Here is a 23,209-nt window from a genome sequence, read left to right as displayed (position 1 = left end):
TGACAACGCTCGTTTTTATTTACATGCCCTCGAGATAAAATGTTGCAAAATATTGATACGTGCCTCTGAAAATATCTAGCGAAATAGGATATTGGATCGGTATTGCAATTAGGCGGATATCGGCCGGGCTTAAGGGGTGCCCTAGTCGATTTCGTCGTTGGTGTATATGTCTCCGAATATCGAAGTCCGCGGATTTCCAACGCGAAAAAAGGCTCAACAGCCTCATTCCATACACAATTCTCAGCAAAAATATACACGAGCACGTTTTTATTTGACGCAGAAACAAAGAAATGGTATGAATTCTAGGAATTTATTATTGCGATTTCGTAGAATCCGTGCCATTTCTGTATTTCTGCGTTATTATTATTATATGTAATTATACATAGATATATACATTCCTCAACGTCAAAATCAACCAGGACACCCTCTTAAACATCTGCCGATCCTCCCATCCCTAGAATATTCCACACTGGGTCTGCTCCGACGTTTTGTTTTTTCGTTCTTGATAGGTAATGAGGTAACGATCGAGATCAAACTCGCTGATTGAGCACCTTGAGTAACATCAGTGTTCCCAGACATGCGGCTGGTGCCTTATCAAGATATAACTCGACTCTCACCAGCTGACGGGAGAATTTCTCGAACAAGTCGGTAGGTTTTATCAGTTTGGCTATATGTGGCTATTAATTCGATGCGATAAGGTTCGTATGGATAGATATACGTGATATTTACCATTTGTCAACCGCCGGAAGCGATGAAACGTGAACTATTGCTGGGTGTAATTCTCGCGCTTGCCGCCTGCGGTAAGTGAATCGAACACCGTTTATAACCATTCATAAAACCAGTGTGCAGTTAAAGTTTCATGGTGGATATACAAACAGGCTCGAAAACAAATCAAAAACATATTCCCAAAAATTCTTTTGAACTATAAATTGAATGCGTGCGATTAATCCATGCGAGAAACGGTTGTTGCTCATTTAATTATCACATAATGTCTAATCCATCGTTTTCAGGCGCGGAGGGCGGTATCTCTCGCTTTTCGGAGGGCAGGATTGTCGGTGGTGAAGCGACAACCATCGAAGAACATCCTTACCAGGTTCGAATTTCACAGAAAAAAATTATTCTTTCGTGCTTTTTCCGTTGCTATTCTATATTACTCTTTACAAGTAAAATTTTTTCCGGCTTCCTCACAGAAAGCTGTTAGGCACACCTCGTAACTTTTGCGGGAAAATTTTGAAACAAGTAATCGCCATTCCTGAGCATAAAAAATATCTCTTATTATTCGGGTGAAAATCCATCAAAATATCATCAAAAATATTCAGCAAAATTCATAGTATTTTTTTTTCTCATTAGGTTCGACGAGCTTACTGTGACAAGCTTATAATACTGATTATTAAAAAACCTTGCACTTATCTTTGATGAGATAATACACAAGCGTTCTGCGAGTGTTGACACCAGTTAACAAAAAGATAGATAACGACCATGTATTTACAAGAAACTGTATAACGCCCAGTTTTGACACTGCAAATTGCTTTATTAACTTATTCCTCTAAAGGAAAATGAACAATAAGAAATTCACGGTAAATCATGAATAAGTAACGCAAACAATTTGGCAAATTTTGACAAATTTCGATAGAAATAAGAAGAATGTTTGTTAATTTTGAGAAAAATTACTCTACAAATTTTCCCCGAGTTTCCCAAATAGGACGAAGAAAAAAAAAATACAAATTTCATCTCACGGCTAGAAAATGGCTTTCCTTTCATTGAGCAGATATCGCTGGTGTACTTCAGCTCGCACCGATGCGGCGGTTCCATAATAACGGAGTACTTCGTGGCGACGGCGGCTCACTGCGTCGCGACGCTTTCGACATCGCTGACAAGCTACCTGCAGATCAGAGTCGGAAGTTCGTACCGTAACTCGGGAGGAACCCTATACTCAATATCCTATTTCACATACCACGGTTCGTACAGCTCGTCAACCTACGATTACGACATAGCGGTGATAAAGGTGACGCTGCCGTTCGAGTTCAGCTCTACCGTCCAACCGATCGAGATCCCGACCTCGGACTTCACCCTGGCCGACGGAACCCTCGTGGGGGTATCAGGGTGGGGAAGATTGTCCGTCAGTATCCGCATCCCTTGAAACTTTACGCGTTTTCAAAATGCTGGGGGTGATACGCTAATCCCGCTCCCTTTCGACTTTCTTTAGTCCGGCGGAAGCCTACCGACGGTTCTCCAGGTCGTCGAGGTGCCCGTCTTGAACAACACCTACTGCGCCCAGCTCTATGCTAGCACGAATCCCGTCACCGACAGGATGATTTGCGCCGCTTACGACGAAGGAGGAAAGGACGCCTGTCAGGTAAAACGTTGGCGATGAATGGTGAACCGTACTCCGAAATGACGCCTCATCGATTGACTTTCAGGGAGACTCTGGCGGTCCGTTGTTCTACGGAAATATCCTCGTCGGAATCGTGTCCTGGGGTGACGGATGCGCACAGGCATATCAGCCTGGCGTTTACAGCCGAGTCTCCGAATTCCGCGAGTGGTTGGTCAACCAAACAGGAGTGGACTTTAACTAGCCTCCGGACCACCTTCAACCGCAACGCAGATTGTCACGAATTTATTCTTTATATCGAGCAACAGAAGCTGTTTTTAAACAATGATCATTGCCTCATTCTTTTACCGGCATGACTGCAGATTTTCAGAAGTATATGAAATTTTTCATAAGTTGTTCTTACGGTGGATAATAAATAGAGGCTAAACATTTCAAGTGTCAGGTATCAAAAATCGAACAGCTGGTACTACCGATCATTTTTGTGTGGCGGAGGGATTCGAAACAGGAAACTTAGTTCGAAAAGTGATTATTCACTAGCCTCATTCCGAGATTTGATGACCGCAATCGTTTTTTAATCTGGTGCTGCCTGAGTGAGTATATGCTGACCAGTACCGAAAAGAGGATCTTGGTCATGGAAGACGGAATCAGGAAACGTCGAAACGATATAACGAGGCAATGAAGAATTTTTATGTACGGTTTCAATCCTAACGAGTTTCAGGCGTTTCAAGAGTCGAGGTGAGGGGTGGTCTTGTACGTATTTAATTTAGCATGACAACGGCAGCTAATCACCACAGAGGCGAATAAGTTGAGTGAAAATTCAAATTATCCTCCTTCAGGTAATTCAATTTTCTGCCCGTTTAGTTGCGCGATAACAGTCGGCTTTATCTCCGTGGTTTTAAAAATCCCTGAGAACAAACGGGGCTGTACGTAATTGTGTAAAAGGTGTCGCGGCGTTATTGAATGACTACCTCGAACCACCTGCTGCACCTTATCGCGTGAATGACGAATAAATCTGATGCGAAATCGTTCGCGATTATCACTGAACATAAGGCACTCGTTTAAACGTTCACAATGGTAAAACATCATCGCCGATTAATCAAAGGGAGAATCAGGAAAGGTTTATCGAGCGTCTTCCGTTTATCGCAAACCAATGTCGAAGGTGAATATCGTACACACTTCGTCAGTTCTGGTTAAACAATGTTTCGCGTAGCAGTGTTGTTATTCACCTTTATCATCGCGGTCGGTTCCAGCCCAGCGAGAATCGTGGGAGGAACTTCGACCACCATTTCCAGTCATCCGTATTTGGTAAGGAGATTCATTTCACTCACTTACTATACCTACGCAATTTGCGGAAAGAGTCGTAATTTTCGACGAAGATTAAATATTCCTGCCTTTATATGCGTAGGTGTCGATTATTTACAACAACGAACACGTTTGCGGTGGGTCACTGATAAGCAGTCGATGGATCTTGACTGCTGCGCACTGTATCGATGGGTCTGTAACAGCAGTTTTCAATGAAGATATAAAACCTCAGTTACCGTAATTCGGTGGTTCTCGTTCATAAGACCGTAATCGGTATTTGTCTTTAAGCAGTGCTGTACTTTTTTATCAGCTTTACTAAAACGAAACGCTTTCCTGTTTTACGTAATGTTCGTGATTGATGAAATCCTCCAATCTCTTAACAATCAACTTTAGAAACTGTATTCTGTCTCTTAATTATCACGTATTCATAATTGATCGATTAGTGAAAATATTCAGAAGGTAATTCAGGGGTCTCTGTCCTCCTCGGTTACCGTTTAATGTAGTTGATAAATCGATGGGTCCTCATAAAACGTGATTGTCGACTTGCCTAACCAAATATGAATACTTGAATAACCAAACATGATCCTTCATTGCTAGAAAACATGACAGCAGCTGTAGATAGTTGCTCAGATCGCAAATGTACAGATATGTATAATGCTCGTGTTCGATATTTACCGGAATTGAACCTCACGGTCAACTTTTTGTCAGCGATGTCGCAAACCACACACTGTGTATCTAGACTGCTGTTAAATCTAGCAAATCATCTAACCCTGAATAAAATGGTAAAAACATTCTGTGTTTGTTACAAATTTTAGACTCACCACAAGTCTGTTGAATGTCCGGGCTGGAAGCACGTACAGAAGCAGCGGAGGGACTTTGATCACTTCAATCTCCTCGGTGATCATCCACGAATATTATGACGAGGACAGCTACGACTATGACGTTGGATTGATGCAGGTGAGCACTTGGGATAAAGGTGAACTGTGAACGCGAACGTCGCTTTTCTACTCGCTGTATTTTGCTTGCAGTTGACATCCGCTCTGGCATTGTCCACGACAGTAGCCACGGTCACTCTGCCATCGTCAAGCTACACCATAGATATTGGAACACAATGCACAGTGGCTGGATGGGGAAAAACGTCGGTGAGTAATGGAGAGCACTTCTAACCGTGAAATCAAGCTCCGAAAGCAATTATATCACCGTTTTTGCAACAGTACGGAGGCACGCTTTCGGAGACTCTGCTTTACTTGACCGTTCCAATCGTCAGCCAGACGTCCTGTTCAGCCACTTATATTTACCGGAACACCGTCACGGATCAAATGATCTGCGCTGGCTACACTACCGGTACCATGGATACTTGTCAGGTGACCAAAGGAACCATGTTGTCATTTTGCATTCTTTGTTTGGGTCTCAGGCACCCAATTGCTTTTCGCCGAAACGGTTAGGAATGTTCCAGATGTCAACCTGATTTCAAAGTCGATAGAAAAAAAAAAATTATGATAAAACAACCGATAACTTTGTACTTGATAACATGAGTCATCGCTATGCCTTATCGGGCAGTACTGTCATTCTTCTCTTTAAAATGTTATCGGGCCACTTCAGTAATTGTTGAATGAACGTGGCCTCGTTTCTGTACAGGGTGATTCCGGAGGGCCACTTGTCTACAACGGTATCCAGGTCGGGATCGTTTCCTGGGGAGCGGAATGCGCGACCGTTGGTTATCCCGGGGTTTACACGCGAGTCTCTGCGATCCGAGAATGGATCACAAAGCGTGCCAGTATTTAGGGCTGCCATCGATATCAGGGAACATTTGTGTATTCTGTATCGAATATTTGGAATACAATCGGTACATCGCCCAATCAATGTTATCCCAGCTCTGCCGTTTTAATTCCGTTTTGAATTGCTCCTAAGGATTACGTACCAACATCATTCGACTGGCAACTAACGGTCTAAGACAACGTAGACGAAAAAAATATGAGATTAAAGTGACTCGGCACAGTTCGCTTCATTACTATGTAATTACGAAAGATAAGCAAAGGTTTTGCTTCTCGTGATGCAAGAATAGTATCCAGTACCGAAGTTTCTTTCACAGATTGTTAATTTGCGATTCAGCGCACTTTTACCGTTACCGTTAAGTGTGAAAATATCTGCGATTCGCTCTCGTTCATAGGATTATAAATTGCAAAGTGTCAAACAGAGCAACTGACAATTAGGACAATAATTGAGTGCTGAGAAACTGGGTGAGAGAGAGCGTAGCTGAACGTTGCGGCATGTTGTGAATACTAAATGATTCAAACGGCGGGTGTTTGCCTCCTGATATATAAATATACACGAAGAATAAGACTGTCTGACAGTTATAATGAAATCTTAGTCATAAGATAAGCTCGTGGCTGAGACTACGCTTGACTTTCAGATCACTGTAAAAATTGACCTGGTATCAATGAGACTTGGTGGAAAAGGTACACGAAAAAACTTTGTAAATCTTTTTTCGGAGAGTTCTCTAGACTGCAGTTTGCAGTACCGAAAGATAGCCATAAAGTCGAGTAACTGAACTTGTCGATGGAAGACTTTCACTCTACTTACCTACGGTGACCGCTACAAATATTCAGATAAGGATCAAGAGTGCCGTTGTGCCACCGTACGCTCAATATATTTGAAGTATAGTACTTACTGTGCGGTGTAGTCAGTGGTTTGATCCTCTTGAACGTTGAATTGTCTCTTCTGGACGTCGTGAGTTAGTATTTGATAGCCTTGTGCTCGATCACTGACCTTTCCAATGATACGGCAAAATAAACATGGTGAGACTAATGACGAAAAAATAATTCTTCCGTAAGTGAAAACGCACATGAATTGCTTGTAATAAATAGAAACAGTTGTGTGCAGGATTCGAGAAAGTTTGGAAAAATATTTAATATTATGTTAATATAGCTTTAATCAAATTAGGCCAATAATATGAATTTGATCGGAATGTATTATCGTCTTCGATAATTTTGTGGAAATTTCCTATTTCTCTGGAAGCCGTTGACGGGCATTTTATACTTGATTTGGAAAATCCACATCGTTAAAAGACAACGCCGTTACGATGTATCTAAATAGTTTATTCACCGAGCTGACGATGATCGTCCGCTGCTTCATACTTCTTGTCAGTTACACCGGCTATCTTCAAGGTATGCACAACTATGAGTAAGAACTTACCTTAACATTAGTGTAAAGGGTGTTCACATAATTTCAAGACTCCACTGAAACCAGCCAACCGTGAAACTCTTGAAAAATTCACACAGAGCTTACTTTAATCGTATCATTTATCCAGGCACTGAACAAGCCAGTCGCATTGTCGGTGGAAGCTACACATCCATAGAGCAGTATCCTTACCAGGTAAAAGATTTGAAAATAAAAAATCAACACCCACTCCACACTACGCGCGATCGATTACTTCCAGGGTAATTCCGGGCGAGATGGTCCACAGTATAGTTTCTCGTGTACTTTGCTGTATTGGGCTAATACTGTGGGCCTTCTTCTACCTATAACCATCTCAACCGGAATTACCTTATTGTATGATTAATCTCTAGGCGTCCTTGCAACGTAATGGTCATCACGTCTGTGGCGGTTCAATCATCAGTAACACTTGGATTCTGACCGCCGCGCATTGCATCCGCAAGTATGTACTTTTCATGATTACTTTTCAAAAATTGTTTTAATTAATTACTGCACGATCGAATTGTCGCCGTTCCAGCTACAGCCACACCGTATTCAAGGTCAGGACGGGGTCCTCTTACTACGACAGCGGCGGAAGGCTGACTTCCGTGGCGTGTATTTTGGTGAACGAGAACTTCGATTTGATCACCCTTGACTACGACATTGCGGCAGTAGAGGTACGAAACGGGTTTCGAAGAATCGATCAATAACGTAGACCTAAGTGAATTACGTATATTATCACAGAAATTGAAATCGAGAATCAGGAATACACTAAAGCGTCGGAATTCCCGTCAACACTCGCATCGTTGACTAATGGCATTTTGATTGACCGTTCAGCTGACCAGACCGCTGGCGTTCAATAGCCATACACTTCCGATTGCTCTCGCCACGAGGGCACAAGTTCTTCGGGTCGGTCAGGTGGCTACAGTAACCGGGTGGGGAACGACGATGTCCTCCGGAACTCTCTCGAGGCGGTTGCAGAAGGTCGACTTACCGCTGATAGCCTGGGCCGATTGCCTCAAGAGCTACGTGGAACACCCGATCACCGAGCGGATGTTGTGCGCCGGCCATCTTGATACTGGTGGCCGAGACGCGTGTCAGGTGACCGACAAACACAGTAGCACCTCACTCGTTAACCGAATCATTCTTCCCCACTCCTCGCCCTCCGAAAAATGCGCGCGCATTTCGAAGGCGGGGCTGAAGAATGGAACGAGTTACGTATCGAGGCGATATCGGCAAACGTTGCTATTTGCAAGACCGTGCGAAGTAATTGAAATTTTGCGTGGTTTTTTTTTCTGTGCAGGGCGACAGCGGCGGTCCTATAGTTCTCAATGGAAAATTGATCGGTATCGTGTCTTGGGGATTTGGATGCGCTCTGCCGTCTTATCCGGGAGTTTATACGAGAGTGTTATACTTCCGCGACTGGATCGAGTACAATACAAACCTGTGATGAAAAGCCTCTGTATCTCACTCCATAATCCACTGCTGATCGATTTATTTGGCTCATTTATTTAGACCTCGAGGATTGATGCAGTTTGGAACGTCAGTACTCGACCAAATCATTGGACGCAGCTTTCCCGGGATGGGATTATCATCCATTGTGGACATTTTAACTGTACATATCTGTCATTATATCGCGTATGTTGCTTTGTATGATCAATAAAAAACAATCGAGTTACTTTAGATATTTTATACACGATGGATAAGTAATTTTTCAACCACTTACGCAGCTGATTTGATTAATTAATTAACTGGTAAGTTTGTCCAGCAGTGACAAGGGATTGTTTGTGTATGAGGTATATGCAGACTCTGCACGCTCTGTGCATTTTCTGCAATTAGCGTAACGCGGTACTAATTGACTGTGAATCAGAACAAGGTATTATTTGGTGTATAATTGAATTAAAGGCGGATCTGATGGGTAGGCGTGTGTAAGTTATTGCTAGCCGAGTGATCAACGGTATACGAAATAATTGATTATTAGTTCATTCCAATGCCGGGTCGTAATGAATATGAATTAGTCCGCGAAATTATGAGCTCTGTAATTGTGGAAATCGTTGCGCTTCCTGCATCGCTGCACGGCGCGCTATACATTCCTGCATGTTCGCGTGCAGCGGTGAATTCGGATCCCTGTGATCCGGTTTAACTATGATTTATGTAAATCGTACGCACCGAAAATCCCCGAACAGATTTCATAAATTTTGCTATCAATTCAAATCGGGTAAAAAGCTTGTTTAGGTGGACTCTTTCTGCGTTGTTCTGATCCCCCGATTCATTGGCTACGGTTTGCGAAGTAACATTGTTTACACCGGCTTGACGATTTCAGCAGGAAAGAAAAAAATTATTTATTTTCACCGCAGCTACGTCCCGTAATTCTCGACATTCACCGGAAGACACCCTCACTCAATTCAATAAATTATAGTCCCCGTGTGGTCAAAGATCCATGTGACAAAACTGTCGATCCTCGTGTAGACTGCCGGAAATGTTGGAACTGTGCAACCCAATCCGTATGACAAAATTCCGACTAAAATCTCCTCGTGCACCAGCGGCGCTCCCAAGTCTCCCTTTGTTACCAAGAAGCAGAGTAAAATGAGGATCGAGCAAACGACTTGACTCAAGAATTCGAAATAACGATAATGACGAGCTGATTTAACCCACCTGACAAACCTCCGCGTCTGCGTTCATGTGCCCAGCGCAAAGCATCGAATCCAGAAGATCCTTGAAAGCAGGTAGGCTGGATTCGCAGATCGTTTGGTTGACCGTTGGAGTCGAAACTACGGTCAACTGGGATGCTGGATTACCTTGCTGAAAAGCGACGGTTCAGTGTTGGCGATATTTAAAAAAACTAAGCCTGACGTGAATGGATTAGTTCTTTCTCGGGTTGTAATTGACAGCTTACTGGTCCTCACCGTGTCCATGATCCAGCCCGTTATGTTGGCGGCTGTTTCATCGGCGATTTCATATTCCGAAGAAGGCAGCACGATCGGCAGCTTACCATCGCCGAATTGCAGCGGGACACGCAGCTGGAATCACCGCGATGATAATGAATTTTTCAATCGTTCTCGGATGTAGCAATACGCACCTTCAACAAGGCGATATCGTAGTCGTAAGAGATCGAATCGAAGTCCGGGTGAACGATGACGGATCTGACTTCCAACTGTTCTCCACCAGTTGACGCAATCGTCGTTGCAAATCTGACGGTGAGATTCGTCGCGCCATTTCTGGAAGTAGAATTGACGGTGTTTTCACTCTTGACCTTGAACGATAATTGAGCCACTGGGTTTCATTTGACGTACCGGTGCACACAAGAAGCTACTGTCACCACCCAGAGTTCGGTTATCAAAGCGCCGCTACAGCTGTGAGACTTATTGTACTCGACGGAAACCTTGGAATATGTTTGAAACGAGTTGAGAATTTTTTAGCAACGAAAATTTGGTTCGTTTGGCATTAAAATCAACTCACGTGATAGGGATACTCCGATATGTCCGCACTCTCGGAATTCGCGAAGGCGATGCCTGGGTGGATGAAAATTACACATTTGATTAAACGAGGCCGAAAAATGACAGAGTCTTATTACACGTTGTATACACACCGTAAAACAGAACAGCAATTATGGAGAGAACGAGCTCTGACAATGAGTTGGACATCGTGAACCTATATTAACGGCGTTTTCGGTTTGACTGTCCGAAGCCAGTTTGCTCCCAGCCGGGTGTCTTCTAATCCATAAAGCCCATCCGATCAACGATAGGAAAACCGAATATAGATAATTTTGCCATATTATAATCCAAGGATTTTTCCGCGCAAATGACGAACGATATTCTCAACCGTTACAAAGAACATCCATTAACGGGACGCACACACGCCAGTCCGAGTAAGTGCTCGTATTTTATCGGACATTTTTGATGTATCGTAAATTATTTCCCCGCACCGATGCATAACACGGATTTCATAGTCATGATCGCGTGTGGGCAACGTACATTATATTTCAACGTTCCGGTGCTTTCATATTACATTACATGCTTTATTTAAATTCAACAAATAATCTCCGTCCACCCTCGTTTTCGTACATATTAAGTTGTGTATTGTATAATATTGCTATTCGTCAAAATCACAGCTGAAGGTTGTCACATCCCGCAATTCATCCAGTCAAGAGCACTGGATTCGACGCGCGCGTCTCAGATACCGGTCTCTCCTCTGATCCATTCCCGAAAGTCGGCCACGTTTGTGTAGACGCCCGGAAAGCCAGGCTTTGCGCAGCCGTATCCCCAGGACACGATGCCGTAGAGGATGCCGTCCGCGACCAGGGGACCCCCTGAATCACCCTGACAGGAGTCCTTGCCTCCCTCCGCCATGTCGCCGGCGCATATCATCCTCTGAGTTATAACGTTGAACTCCTTATAGGCCTTGGCGCACAAGTCTCGGGGGACTATTTGCACGCTGACCCTCTGCAGCGATCTTGCGGCGCTTCCGCCTTGCTGAAAATTGAAGTCAGTTTGAGGGTGATCGGTGATTTCTGGGTAAACAAAAAATGAACGTGTCCTTTTCGCACCCTGAGCGCTCCCCATCCGGTCACGTTGACAATGGTGCCAGCCTCGACCTCGGAATCAGGTAGGGAAACCGGCTGGACGGTTTCGTGGAATTCGACGTCGCTATCGAGCTGGATAATTCGGTGAAAAATTGAAGCTTAATTAGCGATTCAGGTTAGTAGAAAAGATAAACCGACATTTGAATGCACAATGAGTTTCGGAGATAAAATAATGAACAAATCTCAGCTTGTGTTAACGAACCTCCAGAAGAGCTAGGTCGAAATCAATGGCGTAAGAGTCGAACTTGGGATGACGAATCATGCTGGCAATCGCATACTGTGTGCCATTGGATTTGTTCGAGCTTCCGGCGCTTACGCGATAGTACTTGGTGGATGACCTGATAAAAAAATTTAAGGATCAATTAATGTCGTGGCAGTTCAGAGTAAGGCGACAATGTCGTTTCGACACGTGTCAATGATTTGGTCGATCAGCGAAAACTGTGCTTCTAAAATCGACTTCGTTCACCGATCATAATTGATCGATACTTCCCGCATTAATTATCGACTATTCATATCGGTGACGGTATTCGTTATGTGTAATTTGGTTCCCGTGTTCTGGCGGTAATTACGCGATAACGAGGAAGACCGACTCGTAGGTATGTATCGCTGCGTGGCTTGAGTAGAATAACAAGACAATAACAACACCGCGAGGCTACTGATACAAATGGGGGTTAATTAACACAGCAGCACAGGAATTTACCCGATACAGTGAGCGGCGGTGATGGCCCATTTAGAACTGATCATCGCTGCTCCGCAAAAATGCTGCCCGTATTGCTGGAACGACAATTGGTATGGATGATCCTCGATCTTCGCGTCAACACCGCCGACGATTCGCCCGTCGAGTAGTCGCGGCTTCCGCCACGATGCCGGGGATCCTGAAGCAGAGTAATTTTCATCAGTTGTTCATCGATCGATCCGTCACACAGAGAAAGGATTTGCTGAATTTAGCAAATGCGGTGATGTATTTAGAAACGTATTTCTGCAATTCGAAGAAACGGCTTTCGAATCAACGAAAAGCTGGTAAGTACAATAATTTGTGTTCTTACGATAGAACCAAATTTATTTTATTTAATAAATCATTGGTTTCGCCATGTGTGATCGGCCTACTTGTTGAATCGAATAATTTCTTTTTTTTTGTATGCAGCTCACGGTGAAAATTGCGCACAATTTGGCCTACGATTTATTTCAGCGAATTTCATATCGAGTCACTTACCCAGGCCGCAGGTAACGAGAAGCGCGCAGATGACAGCGAGTTGAAACATTTTAGGAGTTTGTGGTTCAGTCACGTTGCAATTCTTGCTTATATACGCAGCCGATAATCTAGTTTGATTTTATCTACTTTTTTAAGCAACGTGTTCTCTTTCTTCGTCATTCGGAATGCAAACTCTCTAAAATCACTCGAGGCTAAAGCCTGTGACCAATATTCGAGTGCCACTTATCTATCAATTTGCGCAATTTTCTGAAAACCATAAAAAGCCGGCAGTCAAAGTAGTATGTCTTTCCTGAGACGATGACGTATTTATCTTCGTTATTTTGTCCGGCGCGTTTTTAATTCCGCTGGGTAAATATTATCGCGGTAACGCGATCTGGTTCCGTTGTTGATAAAGTAAAAAGGAGCCACCGCGACAGATTATAATGAAATTCCGTATTCTATAAAGTGCATATTGTGACATCTTATCTTATCTATTTGGGTCACTTTTCAATCGCGGCGTCTACGTGATTTCCACATAATACGTGATTTCGATTAATTCTCGCTATTCTCGCTGGAAATGTCAATATTTTTCAAATTCACGGTCTAAACTTTGCCAAATAATCAGTCAAAGTGACCGTACAGAAAATTAAAATTCACCGAATAGTTAGCACAGAGTTGTGAGCTTTTGTGGGTTGAAAGTAGCGTCTGATCATCGATCCATTAGATTTCGGCAAGAGGCAAGTTTGCAGCTGCTCGCTGAAACTCGGCCGGATTGTATCTACCGGCTCGAACTTGAGCCGACACAGTTTTTAACCAGATCCGATAGGTTACTTGCCTCCCCGGTTAATTCTAATTCCATTACCTAGCGTCCCGTGCCTCGGATGAACTTTTTTGCAGCCGGCCTGGACCGTCAGGATTACGAAGAGGAGGACGAGGATCGTTGGTCTAGCTAGGGCATGGCCGATGTTACGCACTGGATGAAGTTGGCTCCGGGATAGCGGTGACGGAATTTGGGAGGGGAGAAGGCGAACTTAAACGAGTTTCCGAAAGTTTCGTCTGGAGGGGTGGCGCGGCGGTAGCGGCTGGAATTTCATCAATATTATTGTTTAATTACTAATTAATTATCGCCCCTTTGATAGACACTTTAATTGGTCAAATTTTAACTCGCCTTATACCCTACGAATATCGTGCCGTAATTACCCGAGCTGTTCTTTAGCACTTCGTCCGTTATAAGCATCAATCATTCAGCCTTCAGGGGTGATTGAATTAGATACCCTATTTCTCCGCTCCGAAAACTAGTATGGTTAACAAACACTTGCGTTTCAACGGGCTGCGGTTAGATTAGCTTCGACAACGCCTAAATAACGTTGGAAAAAAAGCTGATTCGCTGTTTCGGAATGTCGTTTATTCTGGGCATTATCGGCAAAATCGAGTCCAGAAGCATTAACCGAATTTCCTCCTCTCCAACCAATCGTCGAACGCGGATGATTCCCTGTTTCGAAATACTTTGTTATTCAAATTAACAACGGCGCCTGGGATTTACGAGAGAATCTACCCGCCGGCTTAAACTTGACTTCTGTTTATTTACCGCGGACATCACTAGTGCCATATGTGCAATGTATACACGTCGAAACAGCAGTCTCCGGTTCTCAATCCGAATGGAAATCCGAATGGTAAATAACCGGCACGATAATTTAGCCTTCACCGAAAATCCGTTCGATATCCCATATCCTGATATAATAATTTTGAAAACGGTAAACAAATTTAATACGTAAATGGAAATTTGATTCAATATTTCCCTGCGGAACGGACGAGAGAAATTTACATTTAGATCCCGGTACGCATAGACTAAAATGACATTCCCTGATGTCCGTTTCAAAAACTGGAATGGAAGTCGAAAAAAACTTATAAAAAATGATGCGTCACCAGAGAATTAACGCCTGCCAAGGATCGTCGGACGCGAGTCACGGAGAAGTAGAAAACCTCGATCAGGATCACCCCGGCATGGTATCGACTACGATTCCCCTTTAGCCCGGGAACGTTGTACGTACTGCAACCGTGACGGCGAGTAAAGGATCTGGGTCATTCCTGAAAATATAGCTAACGGAAGTGGCCTATTTATTCGTATTACATGTCGCGAGTTCGAAGAGAAGTCAGAGTTATCGTCTGGAGTAGCTGTATGTGAAATGGACGGAGCCTGGGGTGGTACGAAATAGAATACGAAAAGGAAGAAGACGAAGAAAAGGTTGAGGTGGAGGAGGAGCGAAGCAGAAGAAGAAGAGTACTCTGTGCCAGGCGATCGGCCGCGCAGTTGCGAACGTCGGCACGACAGCTGTCTGCCGATTAACATATAAATCAAATTTCCACCGGCACACCGTTCGGTCCCGTCGGTTTTCCCATCCGTGAGGGAGCATCTGCCCAACACACCGCAGCTACAACTGTACAACTTCGCTGGTTGGGCGACGCTGTCTTTTCGAATCCGGGATGCATGCAGCACCCTCCGCCCGAAACTCCGTCGCACGGTTAAGTTAACTCAACTCTGCCAATGTAAACACAGGTCGGACCCCATCGATATTCCCATAAATTAGAGGGGAGCGTATTCCTCCAGTTTCCGGAGCAGCTTTGAGCCAGCTCTCCCCGATCCATATGCTCGATTCCCGCTGGAACGCGGCATTTATTGTTTCGATGTAGGTACGACGATCGTCCCGTGGCGGTGAAAACCTCTCCAGGAAAAAGCGACGCGCGTCACTTTTCTCGTTCGCAATCGTGACCGTCTGACCAGCCCAACTTAAAGTCGCAAGTCGTGAGTCGTAAGTCTAACGTTGCAGGACGAAGCTAACGACCCTTCGATCGGACTGCAGGGACTACGAGTCTAACTGGCTACTGGAGTCCTCTTCTCCTCCTCGCTCCGGCGTTTCCTGCGCCCCTCGAACAACGGGCGAAGGGTTGTAGTTCCACTCGCGGTCGAATTGCAGGGCGAATGAAACACAGAAACCGGAGACGAATCCAGTGATCATTTGGAGAGCGGCGCGATCGTTGAACTTCTTCTGTATCCTCCATCCAAGTTACGGCGTAAAATTTTTCACCCCCTCCAGCCGATAAGTCCAGGGAAAGAATGACTCTTTGGCTCGTTGTGCAACCTAAACTGCAGCTTCAACTGCAGTTCGAGTTCGGTTTATCTGCAACTTCTGCCTTATAGCGTTTGCATGGTTTAGGATAAGGGACAACTTTGTTGCTCCGTGTATCCGCGCAGGTGTGTGGGTATTGCTGGGCAAGTTTCTTGTACCCCCAGGTAGTTTTTCCTGATACATGCCTGTTCTGTGCCCACTGATCTTACCTTATTTATTTATTTCTTTCTTTTTCTTATACCATTTTTATCACTTCGTCGGACTATCTTTTTCCACCTCTCCCACTCGTTCCAACTTTGTCCTTTGTTCTTCGGCGTGACTGTGCATCCGTGCAAACTATACGTTTTTTACGCTACGTTAAACTCTGCGAGTTAGTTTTTACTTTTACTGTTTTTGTTTCCACCTCTCTGGCACTCTCTCTACTTCGCAGATTCCTCTTGACCCGCTTTGATTGTATTCAAGTAGAACGAAGTAAAAAGTATACGGTCGTGGTGCAGTTAATTAGCAGCGCTAAAAACGATCGGGAAAGAAAATATCAGCAGCAGCTAGACAATGTGTAATGTTACAATTGCACAGTACTTTCTTTCTTCGAGTTTCGTCGAGGCCGCGCACACGTGTCAACGGGGCTTGTACCTACACGTATAATAATTGGCAAATTAGTTGCGCAATTTTAATAATTACAACATTTAATCCACGGTGCGCTGCTGCAGCAGCCCTGCGATAACCGTCACGAGCAAAGCTCATGTATTATATTTCACCCGTGGCGTACATGCCATCCACCCCACACCTACTACGCAAATTCTGCATGATGCAGTGCGCGGACAAGCATCGTTTCAGAGTTTTAACGCGATTATGCCGGCACCCCTGCAGCACCACGAGGCGAGCGTAAACTAATAAAATAATGAACGTCCGCGGCGTTATTCGCGAGGTTGACTCGATTTTACATTTGACACTCGGGTTGGAGGGACAGAAAAAAAGAGAATCTCAAAAAATTGCCGCTTCACCAAGTTTTTCTTCGCAATTATCTCAAGACAATCGTGCGTAATGGTTGTGGGATTTCCGAGGGATGAAATTTTTTGAATAAATTCGAGTAAGTAAAGCAGTAACATGTAATTGCGATAAACTTTCCACTTCGCGTTAAATCCTGAGCTGGAAAGTCTTATTACAAATTCAAACAAACTGTAAAACGATGAGTAAATGAGGAAACAACGGAGAACGAGGAAAGCTAGTGGAATTCGGGAAATGAAAATTACTTCACTGCGTACGGTTAGTATGAGAGATTTTACCGTCGGCCCCTGACTCACCTCGGGAGTTGGTGGCGGGCCACTACTCACTTGTCCGACAATATATATGTACCTCTGGCGAATAGCTACCTACTCACTGGGAAACGTCTGCCGGGAGCAATGAATATTATATGTTCGGTGCCCGTTAATATTTCATTTTGAGCATTGTTCGTTGATGAGACAGGCCGGCGCAGCGCGTCGAGGCGCCCCGAGTGGCTCCCGGCTCTGAACTGCGCAAAGAAGAGCCGGAACGCGGAGAAGGTGGAGTAGGAAAAAGATACCCGGAAAGTGGGATCCCCGTGTCGCAATTACGCCCAAGTCCCTAACGGCTTCGTCGGAATCGGAATGACCTCATCGAACTTGGGTACCTGCCGATAAAATCTCGCAGCTTTTTCACCTCTCGAAAACCGGAAGCAGTTCTGCAGCCCTGCCAAAGACAGGTGATGTAAAAGCTCGGAGTCGGCGCGCGCTTCGGTCCTAATCCTCATCCCAGAGCTTTTCGCGTTGCGACGGGAGAGAATGATTTAAGAGGGGAAAAATATTCATCCCTGATAATGCTTGCAAATGGAAAGATTCGGCGGTGAAACCTGGGTGAAGAGTAGAAATAAGATTTGTTTGCCGCGATGCTTTGTTATGCTTTCCAGATTAACATTTTTTCTTCTACGTTATGTAACCGTTCGATCCTCCGTCGAGCTTTTCCCAGTCCGTTTATCCTCAGAAATTCAACAGTGAACAATCGCTGCGAAACGGATCATCACCCGCTTATTGTTAGATGTTATGCTTGAAAAATCGAGCGGTAATCTGGATCCCGGGCTGCAGTCAATAGTCAAATTTCTTGTTGAATACCGGGTGCGAATCTATTGCTCCAGCTTCGGTGACAGTGCCAACTATTAATGCATACCCTGCTAGCTACCCGTGAGTTAGAAACACATCCAGCTCTGCCTCGTTCGCTCTGCGTGTCCTCTCCTTAATGCACATTCCGTTCCGACAGGTAGTCACTGGCTGCAGTCAGTGCATAGCAACAACTCCATCACGGCATGGGAAGTTCGAGGAACGGGAATATGAACCTGCATATCTATAAGCCTGCGGGCAAATCTCCCAGACTCTGTTTGCCAGTTCTGATAAGCTCGTTCAAACTATCGTGCAATCCGAAACGTGATACGAACCGAACGATGGGACTGCTACGCCCGACTTGTGGTCAGAATTTGGAGTCTCAGCTTCGAACGTATTTCTTCTCCTCTTGGCTTTCTGTTTCCGGATGGATTTGGAACAAGGCTTAAGTGCCACGGTGCAATCCAGGCCATCGAACCAGATGCCAAGCGACTAGTTTCGAGAATGTGTTCACAGTGATAGCTGGATCGGTACAACTTGTTTCTAATTGCGAGGAAAATCTTACGTCGTCGGTTCAAACGGAGCGCTTTCACGATGAGAGGAAATTTTATGATTAATTTTAAACTGATTTAGGTGTGATAGCGTTAGATATTTACGAATTAGAAGTTGCTGGGTATGACTGAATGAACTTTTTCTCCATGGCATCTGCTTCAGGTCGCGAAGCTCAGTGTGCTCAGCGAATGCTACACCATGACAATTCCCGTGCACTGTCAAAGTCCAACCGAAAGACGCGAGTGACAGAGTTCATCGGTTGAATATTCATCGCTACGCGAAGCTGCTTTGCGGAAACGTAGGATGTTTTTACATCGAAAGACCGTCTCGCGGAATATTTCCGTGTTTACGTCTTCGCCGACTTTGGCATGTAGTTCGGCTATATCGTATATCGATGTAGCTCGAGGTTGACAGCCGACGATTTGAACTCACTTGAAGAAAAACAGAAGTATGTAGGAGAAATGAGGGAAAAACAGAAATAAATGAATGCTAGTGAAGGGGGAAAAAAGATGGAATACGGTTTTCGTGACGAGGACGAAACGGCAAAAAAGTTCGCCTCGTTCTTCTCGATTCTCGTCCTTGCCCATCCAGTTTCTGCTTCTCTTCTTCACCTTCTTTTTCTTCTTCATCTTCTTCTCTCTTTGACTCTTCGTTTATTTCGTTATCAGCAACAGGAGTCGTGCATCTTCATAAACCACGCATTAGTTTCAAGAACACGACGTCATAATTTGAAAAGTTCCTTGCTCTGTATTATTTATGAACGTATGTAGTAGGTAGCCGGCTAGGTTGCAGGTAGGTATGAGGAGAAGTCTGTTACGAAACTTTGCTAATACAAGATGGATCGGCCAAGAGTTGAGTAATTATGTTTTATGGATTTCAGATGCCCTCCTGTATTATTTATCGTGTATAGGGAAAAACGAGGAGCAAGTCGCTTGGTAATATCAGGGCGTTACGGGTGCTGTATAAGTACGTCACGTACCGTAGGAATTTCCGTTCTTGTGCGGAGAGAAAGAGAGAGAAATAGAGAAAGGGAGGGAAGGAAAAACGGAAATCATTGAAAGGTTTACCGTGTCCTTGTCACTCGCGTAACGAGTCTGGTTCACTCGTTCGATCAATTTTACCCCTACACACGGTACGTGTATACATTTATTGTAGACGTACAACCATGCCGCTCTTTTACTTCGTCTGCAAAATGTTCGTTTGTTATTTTTGTCTATGATGTCCCGCGTAAGAAATCCATCGGCGACAGATTATTTATCCACGTCAGATTCAGGGCATTACTTAGGTCCCGGAGACCGGGGAACCACTATCAACTATGAGTTGTGTGTTGCGGGGGAAACTTTGTTGAGCAGAGGGGCTGGAGGATTGTGTGTTTCTTGCCTGTCGAGTTGTGTCTAACCTAACGCAACCTCGCCAAAGCCTCAATTACACACAAAGAGACCCGACGCCGTTGTTACCAAGTTGCGACGCTTTAAATCTTGTCAGGATCTTAGTCGTGCTAATTATAATTGAGCAGCGGGGCTCAGCGGCAGATAGTGTTTTAGATACAGTGAGAGAAGAAAGGATTTAAGAAAACAAGAACAAGGAAAAATGCAAACGTATGAAATAGCTCGACATCCGTCCAGAAGGAGCACAGTTCCGCAGGGATTCTTCTCTTTGAATTGTTGCGACAGGAAGAGCGTTCAGCGTTTTTTTTTAACCGCAGCGGGCATCAGCTGCGCTTCGTGAATAATCCGGATGGAATATGCGCAAAGTGTATAAAAGTAGACAGGCTCTGTTACATCCGCGTATTTTCCCCCTCAAGTGGGAGGAATAAAATTCTCCGTATGGGATTTGCATAGCTGGGTAAAATGACGCGTTACAGAAAGCTTCATGGAGTGAATGATCCGAATTCGCTTCTAATTAGTGGATGGCACAGTCGAGTTGCCTGTGGTCACTCCTTCGTGAGGCGCGTTTGAGCCGATATGATGACGGCGCATTTCCATGCAATTACAAAGCGCGTGTCAAGCCAAGTAGTACAAATTCCGTGAAATGGAGTTCGCGCTGAGCTGGTCGGGGGCTGTTTTGGATATTATGTTTGAGTTTGCCGTCATACAACCGCGTGCTGCATAGACTTCAAACAGCTCGGTGCCTCGATCCTGGTGAATGCGAACACGGCGAAACACTCGTTAGTCACGGTCGGTGAAAACACATATTACACAAGCATATCTGCAAACTAGTTCGCTTCTCTTCAAGTTTGTAGCCCGTAGCAGTTCGTTGTTCGCTGTTTTTCACCTAATCGAATCAACGATTCCCCGATTGCTTATCCTCAATAACGGACATTTAGAACTTTCAAACAACACGTTCACAGAGACAGATTCAGAGGTTGCATCACATTCTGCGCACGTGCATTCTTCGGAGCGAGGCGTACATTGTTCAGACACTTGTCTAATATCTCGCGATTAATACTGGAGATACCGGTATCACAGCTGCAGACCGGAGTCTGCGTGATCAGCTAATTATTGCCTCGTTGGTAGAGCGTCAGGGGTTTCCAGCAGAAGGAGGCAGAACGAAGCGAAACGAGGAGAAGGGTGGCTTGAGGGAAAAGGGCGGAGTTCGGAAGGGGTAGAATCAGGTTCTGGAAGAGGATCCCTCTCATTCTTTATTCAGATGACCACGTTAAAGAGGGTCAAACTGTTGTTATAGGCTGAGTCTTGCCTCTCGTTCCCTTAGTTACGATACCTACCAAGTCTTACCTTCTCCGCAAGAGCTTCCCCTTCACGGAGTCTGTTTAACCACGTTCAGGAGCATTAAATTGAGCTGACATTTAATCGGAGGAAGACATCTGCCTGGTTTCCCCCTTTGAGTATTCTTCCCTTAGTTTTTTGTGCTTTTTCTGGAACCATCGATCTCGAACGGTCAGGTGACTCAGCCGGAAGGCTGGAAACTATCAAGTGGCACTAACAGGGCGCCCTTCAGGGTCGCGTGGCTAACAAGGTCCAGTGGCGGCGAATCCTTCTCTTTACTCAAGTTCCGTTTCGTTGAGACCTGGACCCCAGTCGTCTTCATCAGGTACTCGTCTCGCGGACTGGAGGAGTCGTGTCGTCGACCGGGCGTCTTTTGGCCCCAAGGCTAACCTTAATTAAACAGTTCGAAGCTGAGCTTCGCCGGCTGAATATAAAGGGCCGCAAGCTCGCTTATCCCCAGAAATGAAGAACTTGTACCTCTTGATAATTGAAATTAATTTTTACGTGTACTTGCGTCAAAAATGTCGCTTCGCCACAGGGGCTGCGTTCATTCGCGGTCACGGAGAGAAAAATATCGAGACACGAACGAAGGGAGGGATGGACGGATAGATATTTTTATTTTATTCATAGCAATATTGGATAAGGTGTCGAATCAGAGCAGGCATACTCAACACAATGAAAAAGTAATAAAATTGGCTGCAACCGCATAGTGATGGTTACTGATCCATCCCCCCCTTCCCCCGTACGAGGGATTATCATTATTGTTATTACTAGTAAAGGGAAGAGTGCAAACAAAATAATGAAATAAAATAAAATTAGAAAATAACAGGAGTTTAGAGAGCGTGGCTTACAGATAGAAGTAACTAATAACGAAAAATTTAACAAGATTTAACAAATTTAAAACAAAATTAAGGTCAAGATAATTAAAGTACAGTAAAGATTAAAGCGAGGGCTAAGTAGAAAGTGAGAGAGATAGGATGGGTATTGGATTACAATGGAACTTCGAATCGAACGGGCTGGTACTGTTATTAGAACCCATGTTTATTATCTAAACCCTTCATGCGATGTACGGCTTGGAAATAACTACAGCCTGCAACGTTTCGATTATCGATCCAGTGTATTGTAATCCGTTAATTGGTGGGCAGAGTTTATTTCGCGAGCGGGGATAAAACCGCCCGGCCTGTAGGTAGGCATGTACCTAATACAGGCATACCAACGTGAGCGGCGACCAGGTGTAGAATATCCCGTCAAAGCCAAATGTTGTTTTGTGCCAGAGGCGGGTGGGTGAGCTGTGGGTGGGGTGATGGATAATAATACACAATAAACGTGAGACGAGACAATGCATGCTGGGTATACGCTGCTGACGCGAAGTAAGCAGCTTAGTGTTTACACGATATGGAGTTACGCTGTGCTCACAACCATGTGCAAAGCAACACTCGAGCCGTAGGTATTACAGAATAATTGGCAAAACGGCAGACTCGATAAGTTCACTCCCTGTGGTATATAATGTACTTGTACAATATTATATTACGTCAGCGAAAATAAATGTTAAGTGAAAGAGTGATGTTTTTACATCCTGCACACCCACGCCTCTCGCAATGCTTCGTATTTTCGTTTACTTTTTAAATGTAGAATTATCATATACAGGCTTGAAAAAAAATTTTTATATCTTTCGACTAAATTACGAGGTGTTGTACTGTGCGGAATTTATACCCTCGAATTTTTCATCCGTATAAACAAAAATATGCAAGGTCCGTTTTAACGTTATTTTTATTTATTTAATTTCTCTTTCGTCGTTTTTTCATTACGCAGAGATAAAGTAAGAACAGAAAATCAGCACCGCAAATTACCAATTCTTCGGGGATACTGATGGTAATGTTTCAGGTTCGCGCATGCTAATTGCCGTACTATAAAGTCTCAGAATTCGCTCATTCAATTCATTCAATTATGTTAGAATAGTATATTCGGTTCATCAACAAAAGGGCCGAGATTTAAAGAAACGCATTTGAAGAAACTTCCAAAATCGGATCTGACTCTCCATATCAGTGTACAAGTGAACTTGAAATTGCGTTAACCCGCCAACAAC

The 23,209-nt window shown here is 44.3% G+C and overlaps 3 protein-coding genes across 4 annotated transcripts in view; 1 reads left to right on the top strand and 2 right to left on the bottom strand.

Moving 5' to 3' along the window:
• Nucleotides 1-608: 608 nt before the first annotated feature.
• LOC124221579 (transmembrane protease serine 9-like) lies at nt 609-8,498 on the top strand. The gene is made up of 13 exons (XM_046631751.2): nt 609-800; nt 1,011-1,093; nt 3,738-3,826; nt 4,450-4,591; nt 4,663-4,776; nt 4,849-4,998; nt 5,273-5,417; nt 6,703-6,801; nt 6,945-7,009; nt 7,204-7,292; nt 7,368-7,506; nt 7,667-7,930; nt 8,133-8,498. The coding sequence occupies exons 1-13, from the start codon at nt 752-754 to the stop codon at nt 8,277-8,279; spliced, it is 1,575 nt and encodes a 524-aa protein (XP_046487707.1). The 5' UTR covers nt 609-751; the 3' UTR covers nt 8,280-8,498.
• Nucleotides 8,499-8,534: 36 nt separating this feature from the next.
• LOC124220922 (trypsin-1-like) lies at nt 8,535-10,545 on the bottom strand. Its single transcript, XM_046630373.2, has 7 exons — nt 10,419-10,545; nt 10,289-10,341; nt 10,123-10,211; nt 9,909-10,047; nt 9,736-9,849; nt 9,485-9,631; nt 8,535-9,390 (listed from the first exon to the last, which is right to left on the bottom strand). Exons 1-7 carry the CDS (start codon nt 10,471-10,473, stop codon nt 9,235-9,237), a joined length of 753 nt encoding a protein of 250 aa, XP_046486329.1. The 5' UTR covers nt 10,474-10,545; the 3' UTR covers nt 8,535-9,234.
• A 260-nt stretch (nt 10,546-10,805) lies between these two features.
• Nucleotides 10,806-23,209, bottom strand: part of LOC124220917 (trypsin-1-like) — an 89,087-nt gene continuing 76,683 nt past the window's right edge. The window contains exons 1-5 of one of the 2 annotated variants that reach the window (XM_046630372.2): nt 12,625-12,678; nt 12,112-12,286; nt 11,614-11,749; nt 11,376-11,483; nt 10,806-11,301 (exon numbers count right to left, since the gene is read on the bottom strand). In XM_046630372.2, coding sequence (XP_046486328.1) covers nt 11,002-11,301; nt 11,376-11,483; nt 11,614-11,749; nt 12,112-12,286; nt 12,625-12,673 — 768 coding nt within the window. In that variant the 5' untranslated portion in view covers nt 12,674-12,678 and the 3' untranslated portion in view covers nt 10,806-11,001. Of the gene's footprint in view, nt 11,302-11,375; nt 11,484-11,613; nt 11,750-12,111; nt 12,287-12,624; nt 12,679-23,209 lie in introns of those variants that run through there. The other variant, XM_069137038.1, reaches the window with a different exon arrangement.

The sequence above is a fragment of the Neodiprion pinetum genome, chromosome 6 (assembly GCF_021155775.2).
Source record: "Neodiprion pinetum isolate iyNeoPine1 chromosome 6, iyNeoPine1.2, whole genome shotgun sequence".
Classification (NCBI taxonomy): domain Eukaryota; kingdom Metazoa; phylum Arthropoda; class Insecta; order Hymenoptera; family Diprionidae; genus Neodiprion; species Neodiprion pinetum.
Note: the sequence above shows the minus strand (reverse complement) of the source record. Positions and strands in the feature narration are given on the sequence as shown.

Bases quoted from the DNA above. Each gene is read 5' to 3' on its own strand.
- LOC124221579 (XM_046631751.2), top strand. From the start codon at position 752: ATGAAACGTGAACTATTGCTGGGTGTAATTCTCGCGCTTGCCGCCTGC. The intron at 801-1,010 runs GTAAGTGAATCG...CATCGTTTTCAG, and splicing joins TCTCGCGCTTGCCGCCTGCG to GCGCGGAGGGCGGTATCTCT. The intron at 7,507-7,666 runs GTACGAAACGGG...TTGACCGTTCAG, and splicing joins ACGACATTGCGGCAGTAGAG to CTGACCAGACCGCTGGCGTT.
- LOC124220922 (XM_046630373.2), bottom strand. From the start codon at position 10,473: ATGTCCAACTCATTGTCAGAGCTCGTTCTCTCCATAATTGCTGTTCTG. The intron at 10,212-10,288 runs GTGAGTTGATTT...ACATATTCCAAG, and splicing joins TATCGGAGTATCCCTATCAC to GTTTCCGTCGAGTACAATAA. The intron at 10,048-10,122 runs GTACGTCAAATG...TTCTACTTCCAG, and splicing joins GTAGCTTCTTGTGTGCACCG to AAATGGCGCGACGAATCTCA.